The sequence below is a fragment of the Poecilia mexicana genome, unplaced genomic scaffold (assembly GCF_051168715.1).
Source record: "Poecilia mexicana isolate PSO_F unplaced genomic scaffold, ASM5116871v1 scaffold_9, whole genome shotgun sequence".
Taxonomy (NCBI): Eukaryota; Metazoa; Chordata; class Actinopteri; order Cyprinodontiformes; family Poeciliidae; genus Poecilia; species Poecilia mexicana.
The window spans coordinates 28348391-28361234 of record NW_028263378.1 but is presented as its reverse complement, the minus strand read 5'-3'; the positions used below and the strand labels follow the sequence as shown (position 1 = coordinate 28361234).

At 43.3% G+C, this 12844-nt stretch overlaps 1 protein-coding gene across 1 annotated transcript; it reads left to right on the top strand.

The window, feature by feature from the left end:
* The first annotated feature begins 1607 nt into the window (after positions 1–1607).
* On the top strand, positions 1608–8628 carry neff1 (neuronal intermediate filament family member 1). Its single transcript, XM_088009090.1, has 4 exons — positions 1608–2699; positions 4314–4631; positions 5181–5305; positions 6706–8628. Exons 1-4 carry the CDS (start codon positions 1953–1955, stop codon positions 7094–7096), a joined length of 1581 nt encoding a protein of 526 aa, XP_087865216.1. The 5' UTR covers positions 1608–1952; the 3' UTR covers positions 7097–8628.
* Positions 8629–12844: the final 4216 nt, after the last annotated feature.

The window sequence follows — 12844 nt, the reverse complement described above, 5'->3', positions numbered from 1 at the left end:
GATTTCTGTTCATAAAAATGTTGAAAACCATGCATTGTTATCCTTTCACTTCACACCAGGACACTGCTTTGTGTAGGTCTGCCACATAAAACCAGAGTTAGGTAGTAACTAGATACATTTACTCAGTTATATTTGCTCGTTCTGTTGTTTGTGTGCATTGTTCCTGTCAAATAAGCTAATAAATGTAATTGAGTATAATGTTATGAAGTATCTCTACTCTTACTATAGATATTTTTTGGGGAAAAAAGTTTCTTCTGCGTCAATTTATTGCTTTGTAATTATGTTATGTGTATTAATTTTATTATTATTTTAGTGTTTAAAATGTGTCTGATGATGTCTTAAAAAATAAAATAGCTAAAACTACAAGCACACTACAATTCTTTGATAACGTTCATAAGTTCTCCTTCTGTTCACTGTTTGGCCCAGTTGAAAATCCAAGTGAAAGGGAGAAATCCCAGACTGCTGCAAGCGAGATTTTATTCGAGCGGAATCAGAAGAATATGACCGGGTTGTCAATCTCTTTTCCAGCCTTTTACTCAATCCTTTTCTACTTTTACTGAGCAATTTCTTGAACGACTACTTTTCACTTCTACTTGAGTAAAAATGTATATCGAAGTCGCGCTATTCTTACTTTAGTATTTTTTTTTTTTTTGAGTTCTCCATCTCTGCATAAAACCCCCATCATACACTGATCACTGGACGTGACGAAATGCAACATTTTTCAGAGCTGTGAATACTTTTGCTTGCAGCCCTATTCTAAGCCACCATATTTTTTTTCCGAATAGCTTCGTCATGTCCTGATGTTTTAAATCCAGATGCCTTCATGACTGGACTGTCCGGGCTGTTGGCCAGACAGTCGTTTATTATTCTTCTTTCTTTTTCTTTTTTTTCTTCAGCTGCTCCGGAGGCGCCTTGGAGGATGTTTGGAGGTGGCGAGGCTGCAGTCCCCGGCGTGGTGGGGGTCGCCTCCTCTCCAAAACAGGGGCGTGGTTCTTCTCCCGCCTGCCTGCTGCCTGGATCAGAACCAAGGCCAGCGCAGCATCAAAACTCCCAGGAGTCCGGGCGAGACTCAGGACTTCACATTTCCTCCCAGAGCTAATAAATCTGGTGATGGATATGTGTGACCTCCTGGTCGGTGCTCCGAGATATATAAATAATCATCACCAAAACACACACATATAAACAAACAGTGATCGTGGTTTTTCAAAATTCTACTCTTTTCAACAAAAAGCTCATGTTCTTCTTTAGTCTAATTGTCTAGCTCATGACTCAGGGCAGCATAATGCGGACCGGAGGCGCTGAAGGCGACCGGGTTCAGACTGCCGCACCACCACACGCTCTGGCTGCGCACATCGATCCCATTTAGCATTCTGCAAAGCAGCAGAGAAAACTGCAGCGCCAGTGGACAACGTAGATCATAAAGCGACATGAAAAGGTAAAAAAAAAAAAAAAAAAAAACATATCTGCGATTTGACTTCTAGATCACCACAGTGAGATAAGCACCCCACTATAATATGAAAAGTTTGGCAAAAAAAAAAAAATGGAGAAAACATCCCGAATGCAAACTGTGTGTGGTGTGTGTGTGTGTGTGTGTGTGTGTGTGTGTGTGTGTGTGTGTGTGTGTTCAGGAACTGCAGTGTAAGATGGGATGAGCTGCATGGGTGTCTGGGAGTCTCCCAGGAGGGTGGAGGCTTTCTGCAAAAGCCCGCAGGTTTCCCCCCCACCCGTCTTCCGCTGCTACTGCGTCAAATGATGCGCCGCAGAGCCCCGACTATAAAAGCACCTGTCCGGGCCAGACATCACTCGCATCTCACTTTCTGTCCTTCCCGCGCACTCTCCATCACACACTCCTGAGCTCCACACACATACACACACACACACACAAGCACACACAGTTGCGCTTTCTTTCTCTCTCTCCTCTCTCTTTTCTCTTCCCCTGAAGTAAAGGAAACATGAGTTACTCCAGCGACATTTACAGCAGCAGTTCCTATCGCAGGATCTTCGGAGAGGCGCCCCGGTCAGGTCGTGTGGGTCTGGCTAGCGGCGGCAGCCCGTCCCGCCTGCACTCCGCAGGATACCGCAGCAGCCACCGCACTTATGGCTCCCCTTCCGCGGTCTCCTCCGCCACCTACCGCAGGACGGCGGCTCCCGGCCGCGTCTTCTCCTCCATCCAGGATTCCGCCATGGACCTGACCCAGTCCACCGCCGTCACCAACGAGCTCAAGATCATCCGCACCAACGAGAAGGAGCAGCTGCAGGGCCTCAACGACCGCTTCGTGTCCTTCATCGAGAAGGTGCACAACCTGGAGCAGCACAACAAAGTCCTGGAGGCCGAGGTGACGCTGCTGCGCCAGCGCCACAACGAGCCGTCGCGCCTGCACGAGCTCTACGAGCAGGAGATCCGCGAGCTGCGGGCGCGCGTGGAGGAGCTGACGCACGAGAAGAGCCAGATGCACCTTGACTGCGTCCAGATGAACGAGACGCTGGAGCGCGTGCGGGAGAAGCTGGATGAGGAGAGCAGGCTGCGCGAGGAGGCGGAGAGCGCCCTGAAGGGCTACCGGAAGGACGTGGACGACGCCACCCTGGCCCGCCTGGAGCTGGAGAAGAAAGTGGAGTCTCTGCTGGACGAGATCGCCTTCCTCAGGAAAGTTCATGAAGAGGAGCTGCAGGAGCTGCAGGCGTCCCTGCAGGCAACGCAGGTACACAAGAAAAGTTGCTAAAAAGGAAAAAAGAAGAACGTGCAAAGAAAATGCCTACAGCGATAAAAGGTTTTAAATGCGGATGAAAGGAGATTAGGGTGAAATTAATGGGCTAAATTTACTCTTTAGGTTCCGTTTTCCACACATTATTCTGGTTTAATTCAAAAGGAGCATTCGCCAAAACAGTGTTAAGGTCCCATCGACGTCCAGTCTTAGAATATATCGGCGTTGTGACGCACTTTTTAATATTCCAGACCGCGCTGCGAGTTTACATCACATTTAGAATATTTTACACGGTCTTTACAATGACTTTAGCTTAGCTAACCACCAAAATCATGCGTTATTATCCTGCTCGAGCGACCAGGAAGAAGGCGACCAGGTGAGGTCTAACTTGTAGGAGTTTTGAACACATTTTCCTTTACTGAGTCCTTCACTATGAGCACTGCTGCACTGGGAAATTGATGACTCTGCAGTTCCGTTTCAGCACCACGCGCTGTCCCGCCCTCCTCAGAGCTAGCGACCTGCGCTGCAGCAGCCGCGCGCGCGGCCTCACGCAGCTCCTTTAATCAAAAATCGTTAACTTGACACAATCAGTTTACAATTTACATGAATTTTACCATCTTCATATCCTGCTGCGTCGCGTGTAGCGTTCTATATAATGAGACAAATAGCTTTAAAAGTTGTTAAATCGATAAAGTAACAACGAGGGAGATTTAATAAGTGCTCGCTCTCGTTGATTAATGTCAGAGGGTTTAAAGCGCGGATACAATCCGGAATAATAACTGGTAAATCCAGGGGTGTGGTCGTCCTCTGGGACGACGGGGCGCAGACTGTGTGAAGTATGCGACTCCATTTCAAGCGACAGCAGCACAGCTCAGAAATTTACAGATGAACAAAAGTTGCAAGTTAATTCTAGCTCATCATATGTGTAATATATATATATATATATATATATATATATATATATATATATATATATATATATATATATAGACATAACTAGGTAAAGTAAAATAGTCTAGTTTTGTCACAGGCAGAATGTGACAAAAGAAGTGACAATATGCGCTACAGTTAGCTAAATTAGTCAGTGATTAGCAGTAATGGATGCTGGGTAGATTAGTCCAGTTTTTACATTGCCCTGCAGGGAAGGGATGATAGCTATACAAGATGTCGACTGCAGTTTTCTGCAGCAGAGGGAGTCTGAGTCAGCAGCCCATCCATCTGTCCTGCATCAGCTCAGTGGATCAGCACACAGCTCACCTCATGCATCCTTAAACAGTCACCTGGGATGCCTCCACACTGCTAAAATGGTTGAACTTAAAATGTATGTCTTAATCCTGAGGTTTGATGTAACAGTCTCTAAATTTATATTTTCAAGTGAAACTAAAATAGTTAATATGATTTTTTTATTTTTTTTTTATTTTTTTTTTTGTTTTTAAGAAAAAGGCATAGGCAAAGTTATGATTTAGTGTCAGTGACTTTGAAACATTTTACTTTCCTAAATGTTTGAACCTGAAATCAGTGAAATAACAGCTATGAAGCAGTCTGGTGATTCTGGGGTTCAGAGTTCATGTTGCAGCTGGGACTTATTATTATTCTCTTTCCTTCTTCAAGGTGTCAGTGGAGATGGACATGAGTAAACCGGACCTGGCTGCAGCCCTGAAGGACATCCGGGCTCAGTATGAGAACCTGTCGGCCCGGAACCAGGTCCAGGCCGAGGAGTGGTACCGCTCCAAGTTTGCCACTGTGACAGAGGCTGCCGCACGCAACCAGGATGCCATCAAGCACTCCAAGGAGGAGCTGAGCGAGTACCGCAGGCAGGTGCAAGCCCGCACCCTGGAGATCGAGGCCCTCCGGGGCCACAACGAAGCCCTGGAGAGGCAGATTGGCGAGATGGAAGACCGTCACAACAATGAAATTGGAGAGATGCAAGTAAGTGAATTATTTATTGCTTATCGAATGAGGTGAGTTCGTAAAAAGGCAATCACTTAGCAACATAGATTAAGAAACGTTTTATTAAGGATCACTTAACAGCTTAAGTTTATTGTCAGGGCCTGATTTAAGAGGATATGGGCCCCTGGGCTGGAGGCAGTTTTGGTGCCCTATCCACTACAGAAAAACATTTTGTATTAATGCAAATTACAGTCCATTAACACACAGTCTTACATATCAGCAGGTATTAAATGATGCATGAAAGGTCTAATATGTCCCCCGGCCAATAACTCCATGTTGTTTCCAAAGAAATTGACCATAATTTCATAATTTTGAAATACTTGAATATTGTGTGTATTCATAAAAATACCCCAAAATGAATACAACTCACTTGATATCTGCTTGTCTGTTTTACATAAAGTACAGTGTTTTCAAAACACACCTTTGTAAAAATAAATAAACAGAGAAAGAAAAGAAAAGTCTTTGGGACCCCACAAAAGATGAAGCCCTGTGACCCAGATTTCATTTTGTATCTGTGGTTGTGTGCAGGACACTATCCAGCAGCTGGAGGCTGCCCTGCGGAGCACCAAGGGAGAGATGTCTCGTCACCTGCGTGAATACCAGGACCTGCTGAATGTGAAGATGGCCCTGGACATCGAGATCGCCGCTTACAGGTCAGATTAGTTTCCTTACAACCGATCCATATCCCTTACAAAGCATTAATGGTTCCTTTACATGGTTTATTGTTTAGATAAGAACTTAAAACAGCAGGAAGTAATGGTTGCAGGTTAGCGTTGTATTTGTGAGGATGGATTATTCTACAACAATACATTTTTTAAGGTTCCTACCAATTAAGTTGAGTATGTAAGCCAAGTAGAACTGATTTCAATTGATTGTACTTGTGAATTATGTGATCCTCCCATTTTTTGTTTTTATGTGATGTTTTTTATTACTTGAGGTGATGTGTGGTCTGGTTTTGTTCAGTTTTGTCATTGTTCTCAACTGAAACAAGTAGTGGCCCATAAAAGCAAAGCCTGAGAGGCAGTGTGGAAAAAAAATCACAACAACAACAACAACAACAACAGTTCATCAACAATTAATATTTGGCTAGTTGCTGCGGAATATTTTTGGGACACTTGTTCTTTCATTATTTATGATATGGTTTGTTTATAAGCTGCCTATCAGTTGTATTTTCCAAGCTTGCAAAGTTAGATATGAATTTGTAATTAATTACAATTGAGACATCAAGGTTATGGACATAATTTTACTTTTACCTTTGCAGCTACATTTTTAGAGGATCAGTATTATTTAGAATTGACTTTTTTGTAGCTTTACACCATGTTATAATGTCATTGCCTCATCAAAAACATACCTGGAGTGTTGCTTTGATTCTTTCTTGAATGTTTAGGAAACCCTTTAATCTCACATGATAACCATTCAGCTGTGCAAAACACTTGGGTGGACCTAGCTCCACCTTTGAGGCACAGCTCCTCCTCAGAACTGCAGTTTCCAAGTTTCCGCCTCACAGAGCAGCCCTCCCCCATGACTCTCCCACTCAGCTCCTTCAGACTAGCCAGGAGCAATTAGCAAACACCTGGTGGAAAAGTGCATCTGCTGAGCTCATTATAGGAGCAAATTCTCAGTGCAATGCTGGTAAAAACGTTGTTAAAGAATTTATAGAGGAGCCATGTTGTCACGACTTCCTGAAGGTGGAGTTTCAGGAAGGTGGAATTTGTTAAAGAGACAGAGGCCCAATTTCCAGGCGTTTGATTACGAAGTGAAATTTCTTTTAAGTCATATTTAATACATATAGGATTTTTATAACTACTGAAGGTAACATCGTTACCTACAAAATGATTTGATGTGGCTGGAAAACACATAATACTGCCCCTTTAAGTGAAACAAGAGGTATTTAGTCAACCTTTCTGATGGGAAAGCTTTCAATCATCCTTCATATCACATGACAGTTGTATTCTTCTTTTGAAACATACTGAGATGAGAAACACTCCAAATCCAGGCTGCAGGCAGACGTCGTCCTCCCCCTCCTCACCCGTTTGCCTCTCTGTCTGTACAGGAAGCTTCTGGAAGGCGAGGAGTGCCGCCTCAGCTCGGTGGGCAGCGCCATGGTCCAGTCTGGCTATCCCGGTCTGTCCTACACATCGGCCCGCGCCTACGCCCTCGGAGCTTACAGGAAGCCCAAGCCGGAAGAGGAGGAAGAGGAGGCAGGAGAAGATGAGGAGAAGGAGGAGGAAGCGGAAGAGGGAGAGGAGGAGGAGGGCGAGGAGGGAGAAGAGGCAGAGGAGCAGGAGGAAGGTGAGGGAGAAGTAGAGGAAGAGGAGGAGGAAGAAGGAGAAGAAGAAGAGGAAGAGGGGGAGGAAGAGGAGAAGCCAAAGGAAAAGGAGGAGAAGGGAAAGGAGAAAGAGAAGGAGAAGGAGAGCTCCACCGGGAAGAGCAGCAAGAGCTAAACAGTTTGTGTCGTCATCAGCATCAATAACTCATCTCTCATCCCACCGATCACCTCTGGGTCTGCTTCCTGTTCACATCACCCTCCGAGTTTCCCCCACCCATCCACACACATCCACCTGCTCCAAATGCCTGCCACGTCCACACCGGGTCAGACGGGATCACTTTAGAAGGAGAAGTATAGCATTAGCGAGCTGTAAAATGGTAACAAGTATTTATTCAGTCCACTGTCCACCGTTTCCACGTCTCTGAAGTACAGAGGGCTACTAGCATGTTTACCACAATAAGGTAAAAAATGAGAAGCAGGTGTGAATGTTTCCTCCTGCGTTATGTGCCACAGATGATCCATATTCACATTAGCAAACAGCGAGCCCGCCTCAGAGGTAACACCGCAGTCAGCACACAGACTTTGAAAGACAAACGCACAGATCCTGGAGCATGTGAAGCAGCCAGTCCAACTATTATGGTGCTATTTGATTTTTACATATACAAGTTGGGGAAGGATTTTATCATAGAGCACCCGCCCCCCCCACCAGCTCGGTCCTGAATGTGAATGTCAGCTTTAAGGCAGAAATACTAGCAGAAAAACAAAGAATGCTTCCATGTGGGTTAGGATTTAGTTTTTTCCCCCCAAACCCACATTTCAAGCGCTCCGACTCATTTCAGTCCACTCAGTTCTGCGTTCGTCCCGCTTTTATTTATTGCAGCCTGAGCCTGGAGAAAGATGTGTGTGTGTGTGTGTGTGTGTGTGTGTGTGTGTGTGTGTGTGTGTGTGTGTGTGTGTGTGTGTGTGTGTGTGTGTGTGTGTGTGTGTGTGTGTGTGTGCGCGTGTGTGTGTGAGGCTGTGCAGTGTGTAAGAGAGGAGGAGCGCTGCTGCTGTGTGCATCCATGTGGATGAAAATGTGAAGCTTTAACTGCTGCTCTGTGTATTTCTTTTGGGAGGCAGGGGATTATAACCGATCCCTACCTTTGATTGATTCATTTGTCAAGAAGAATCTGCTACATACCACTGAAAAAGAAAAGCATTTTCTTTTTAATCTCATGTTAACACAGTAGCCCCTTTGTTTAGTTAAGATGGATATATAAAGAGTGGGTTAGATGATGGGTTTTGAGGTGTAGAGTCATAAATAAGGGCTATATTCACCATAACTTTCTCTCACGCTGCCCTGAAACGTTTTTCATCGCTGCTGTTCTTCGTCTGTCTTCCCAGGTTTTGTTTTGGCAAATGAATCAAGCAACTGGTTTGAATGCATGGCCTGATGCCTGGAGCTTGAATATTAGCTGGATGAGAAAGACTTTTTGCTTGTTTTGTGCTCAGTTAAAGAAATAAAATTACATTTAAAAGAAAGAAGAAGAAAAAAAACCTTGCCTTAACCATAAAAGAAAGTAAAATAAAACTCGTTTCCACCTGAACTTCAGTTGTTCCCGGTATGACAGAGGAGTTGCTGACACTTTCCAGATTCTGCTAAACAACTGTGATTGTACATGCTGCTGTTTCCTCTCAAAGCCAAATAAAGACATTTAATAAACAAAACTTTTCTCCACTCTATTTGTGTTTATAGTTTAATAAAAACGATCAAAAATATTAAAACGTTTTACAAAAAAAGTTTGTTTTTTTTTTCAAAGCTGTTTACATCTAATTTTTTAAACGCCATGTAGTGATATGACTGATCTAGTTTAGTCTGAAAGAATGTGGCAAGTAGTGACTAAACACTACCAGCTAACAAGAACTGACAAGAACTTCCGGAAATTCGCAGGATGATAATTTATTTTTATTTTTATCTTTTTTTATGGAGCAATTCCTGAGTCGTTCACTGAAAGATGTGAGTAAAAAAAGAGTAAATTTTACATAACGCTGTCGCTTTTCAGGAATAAATGACCCAAACCCGGTTGTGTGAACATATTATGTCTCTTGTTGATGCAGAATTTAACTGTGATGAACCACAGTTTTTGGACAGCGGAGGTCATTTTCAGTCCACACACACTGACAACGTATCATACAACTAGTAGGACCAAGTGGGGCGGGGGGGAGGTAATTCTGGATAAATCAATAAGGGAGCAGCTACTTTTTACATTTCAGATCATTTTAATCAATTAACACAGACTGAGTTGTGTTACTTTTTGAAACATGTTCTGTTTATTTTCTTAGCCTTTCTAACACAAACTCCTAACCAACTTTGTAAACTCATTTTACCCACTGCACATGGCAGAGTAAGAAAAAGGCAGGAAATTGTTGAGAAATTATTTTTCCAGTCTAGCTCCTTCCACAGCCTGCATCATTACCTCGCAGGCTGCAGTCGATAGCTCCTGAGCAAGCTGGATAAAGTCTTCAGGCTGTTCCTGCTGCCTCATCCCTGCTCCTGTCTGCCGGCGCCCACACCGGATGGAGCCAGATGGATGGCAGGTTCCAGCACCAGCATAGCTGTCAAAAGCAACAACTTAATCACAACCTGATTTTTTTTTTTCTTTGTGACTATGCTACTTTTTGTGTTCTTAGTTTTCTTTGGCACAGTGGAGAGTGTTTGTTTTTGGCAATAAACAGATCCAAGTACATTTTCATTAAGTGCAGGTAGGAATGAATTTGTAAGTAAAAGCTTTCAGATCTCAATTATCACACCTGCACTGCAAAAACACAAAATCTTGGATGCTGTGGTGGTGCAGGGGCAAAGCACAACCCACGTATTGAGGCCTTGGTCCTTGTGGCGGTGGTCGCAGGTTCGATTCCCGGCCTGGTGACATTTGCTGCATGTCTTCCCCCTCTCTCATTACTCTCTTTCCTGTTTAACTACTTTCAAATAAAGGCCACTAGAGCTAAAAAATCTTACAGTGTTTTTGTTCCACTTTCTAGATGTAAATATCTTAGTACACTTAAACTGAGGCTAACTCAACTTTTCAGCCAGATGCAGGAGTTTGTTTTCTGTAAGTAACTCCTATTGATGAAATAAGTACTATTTGCACTGACAGGTTATTTCACTTGTAACAAGTTCTTATAAGTGAAATAATATGACAGAGAAAGTAGAATTGTTTTTATTGGTATTAAGAAATTATTGACTATCAAATTATTCCAGTCAAAGTGGGAGTGAACCTGAAACTCCTTTTTATCACTGAAGGAAGTAAACTTTGCTGCAATAAGCCAAAGTTTCATGCAAACACAGAAATACTTTGCGACAAAGTATTTTGTGTCTTCGGAAAATGGCAAAACTCAACTTAGACAGAACTCTGATGTGTATAATCTTATAAATTTTATCTTGGATCTATGTTGACTTTTACTTTGATTTGCTTGTCAGGAAATCTTGGTGTAAGAGATAAAAACTGCCTTATCAGAAATTGTGAATGTCTGAATTTGTGACCTTTTCGACTCTCACACTTTGAAAACAAACTAATTCTACTCCATCTGTCAGTATCTGCGTCTCCATTACCAATGTGCACAAAACAACTTTGTCAATATTACGCAACTGTCGAAAAAACAGAGCTTTGCAATTGCCGTGTTTCCGTTAAATAAAAAACGCAATTAAAATCACACATGAATAACGTAGTTCACGTGATAAGTCATTTATAAAAAAAACGTGCCGCATCATCGTCCTCCTACCACTTCCTGTCGTCTTCTTCATGGTTTTCGCCAGTAGTAACATCCTGTTCTTGATTATGTGAAGTTGTTAATCTTGTAGTTGATGGGAACAGTTTGTAATTGTAAATAATTTGAATTGTGTCTTTTGCCTCTTATTGAGGGATTTCAGATTAAGTATTGTGTATTAATTGGTTTATTTATTGTTCACCTTTTTAGTCACACCGGCACTCTTATGTTTTTGATCGACAAGTTTTCGAGTTTTTAACCTCCACCAGTTGAAGTACGGGAATTTAGTGCCATGTCTTGAATAGGTAAATATTAATTGTTGTTGTTTCTCTTGTTCTCACTGTGACTTGCTGTAAAATTAATTTCCCACCGGGACATGGATGAAGATCTGGACCTGAATCTGCAGGATGCCGGGATGAAACCAACAGAAAGCCTCGGACCACACCCTGGATCCCTTAAGGAGGACGGGAAGCGGTGCTTCTGTCAGCAGTCTGCTCTGCTGTCTGAGTCCACATTTATTGACAGTCGCCTCCCTCCAGTGACACAGAAAGTCCTGACTCAGCACAGACCGGTTCAGAGAGCATGTTTACTGAAAATTAGAGTCCAATCAGCTCCGCAAGGGGCCGGTGGTCCCGGCTGGACCTTCTGTGGGCTCGTCCTTCATCTGCTGTGCATCCTCAGCTGCAGCTGTCAGCAGATTTTGTTGTTATGCAGGTGCATACATAATGGAACCTCTCCCTCCGCTCTGTTCTCCGGGGACAATTTGAGATGAAGCCATAAAACCGCAGCGCAGCGTTCCTGCTGCAGTCTGGAGATGTTGAGTTTCTCCTTTTGTGGAGACTAAAACACCTGCACTAGTTGCGTTTCCATTACAAATCTTTGTCTATATTCTGCTAATGTAAAAAAACAACAACACACAATTACACAGTTGCAGTGTTGCCATTAAATAAGAAATTAAATTAGAACTTTGTGTGAATAAGCTTGTTCACAGGATAAGTCATTAAAAATCATGGCAGTGACCGATGTAAACAGCTACATGGGATATATATTCATAATTCTAATGGTGCTAGCGCTTAGCATCAATCAGCCTGCAGAGGAAACGTCGGCCTCTGATTCAGGGGTTGGAACAACAAGCTTCGAGTGGCTTGGGATGTGGCATTTTGGGGAAACCAGTCAGTGATTTTACAGAAAACTTATGGATTCAACACGTTGGAATGGCACACATTTTATTAACTGTGTGATGCTGTCAGAGCTCTGAGAGTCAGCTACAATTGGGCAGGGGGGAGGGGGTCCACAAACAAACCGTCATCCTCCTACTTCCGCTTGCCCTTTTCTCGTTTTCACCAGTAGTAAAATCCGGCTGTTGATAACTGACTTGTGTGAGTAAAAAACAGGTTTCCATGCGGCCGAAAAAAACAGTTCATCCTAGCTCAGAAACTTTTTTTAGAAACTTTTTATTATTATTATTTTTTAGAAATTTACTATTTATATAAGCGAATTTATTTTTCGTAATTCCAATTTGCGCCATTTGGTTCATGGAAACCTGGTTAATGGTCTTCATGTCTAACTTTCTGTGTGATTTCTACTGTTTTTCTTCGTACCAGGAAGTTTTCAGCTGTCGTTTTTGTTTTTTCTTTTTTAATTCTCAGCTCACACAAACAAACAGGATTGGCGGTTTTGAGTAATTAAGGGAAAAGTTGGCGCAGTGAAACAAGTGGACCTCTGTTGCAGAACACCGGCGCCGTCATTGTTTCCCGTCCTCTCGTCTTTTCTTCTGTCTCCGTGTCTGTCTCTCCTTCTCCTCCTCTCCCCGAACCTCTGATGCTAAATTTAGACTCCTGCATTGCAGATGTCCCAGAGCCCCGCAGTTCTTCTTGAGGAGCCCCGGCCCAAAAACATGTTGGCGTGTCTGTGACTCAGAGCCTCGGGAAGCAAGAAACAGCGAAGCGGCCGTCCAGCGCAGGACTCTGACGGTCACGCCACGACGGCTGCGTGCAGCGAAGGGGATTGCACTGCAGCAAAGGACGAGACAGTTTTAACCTAAAAGCACTGCAGTCCTGATCTGTGGGGTGGGTGGGTGCGGGTATGAGAGCTGTGATATTATTGCACAGTTTTCTCTGTGGTATCTCGTTGTCATCCGATGAAGCTGCTCGTTTTGTTTGCAAAGTCGATTTTA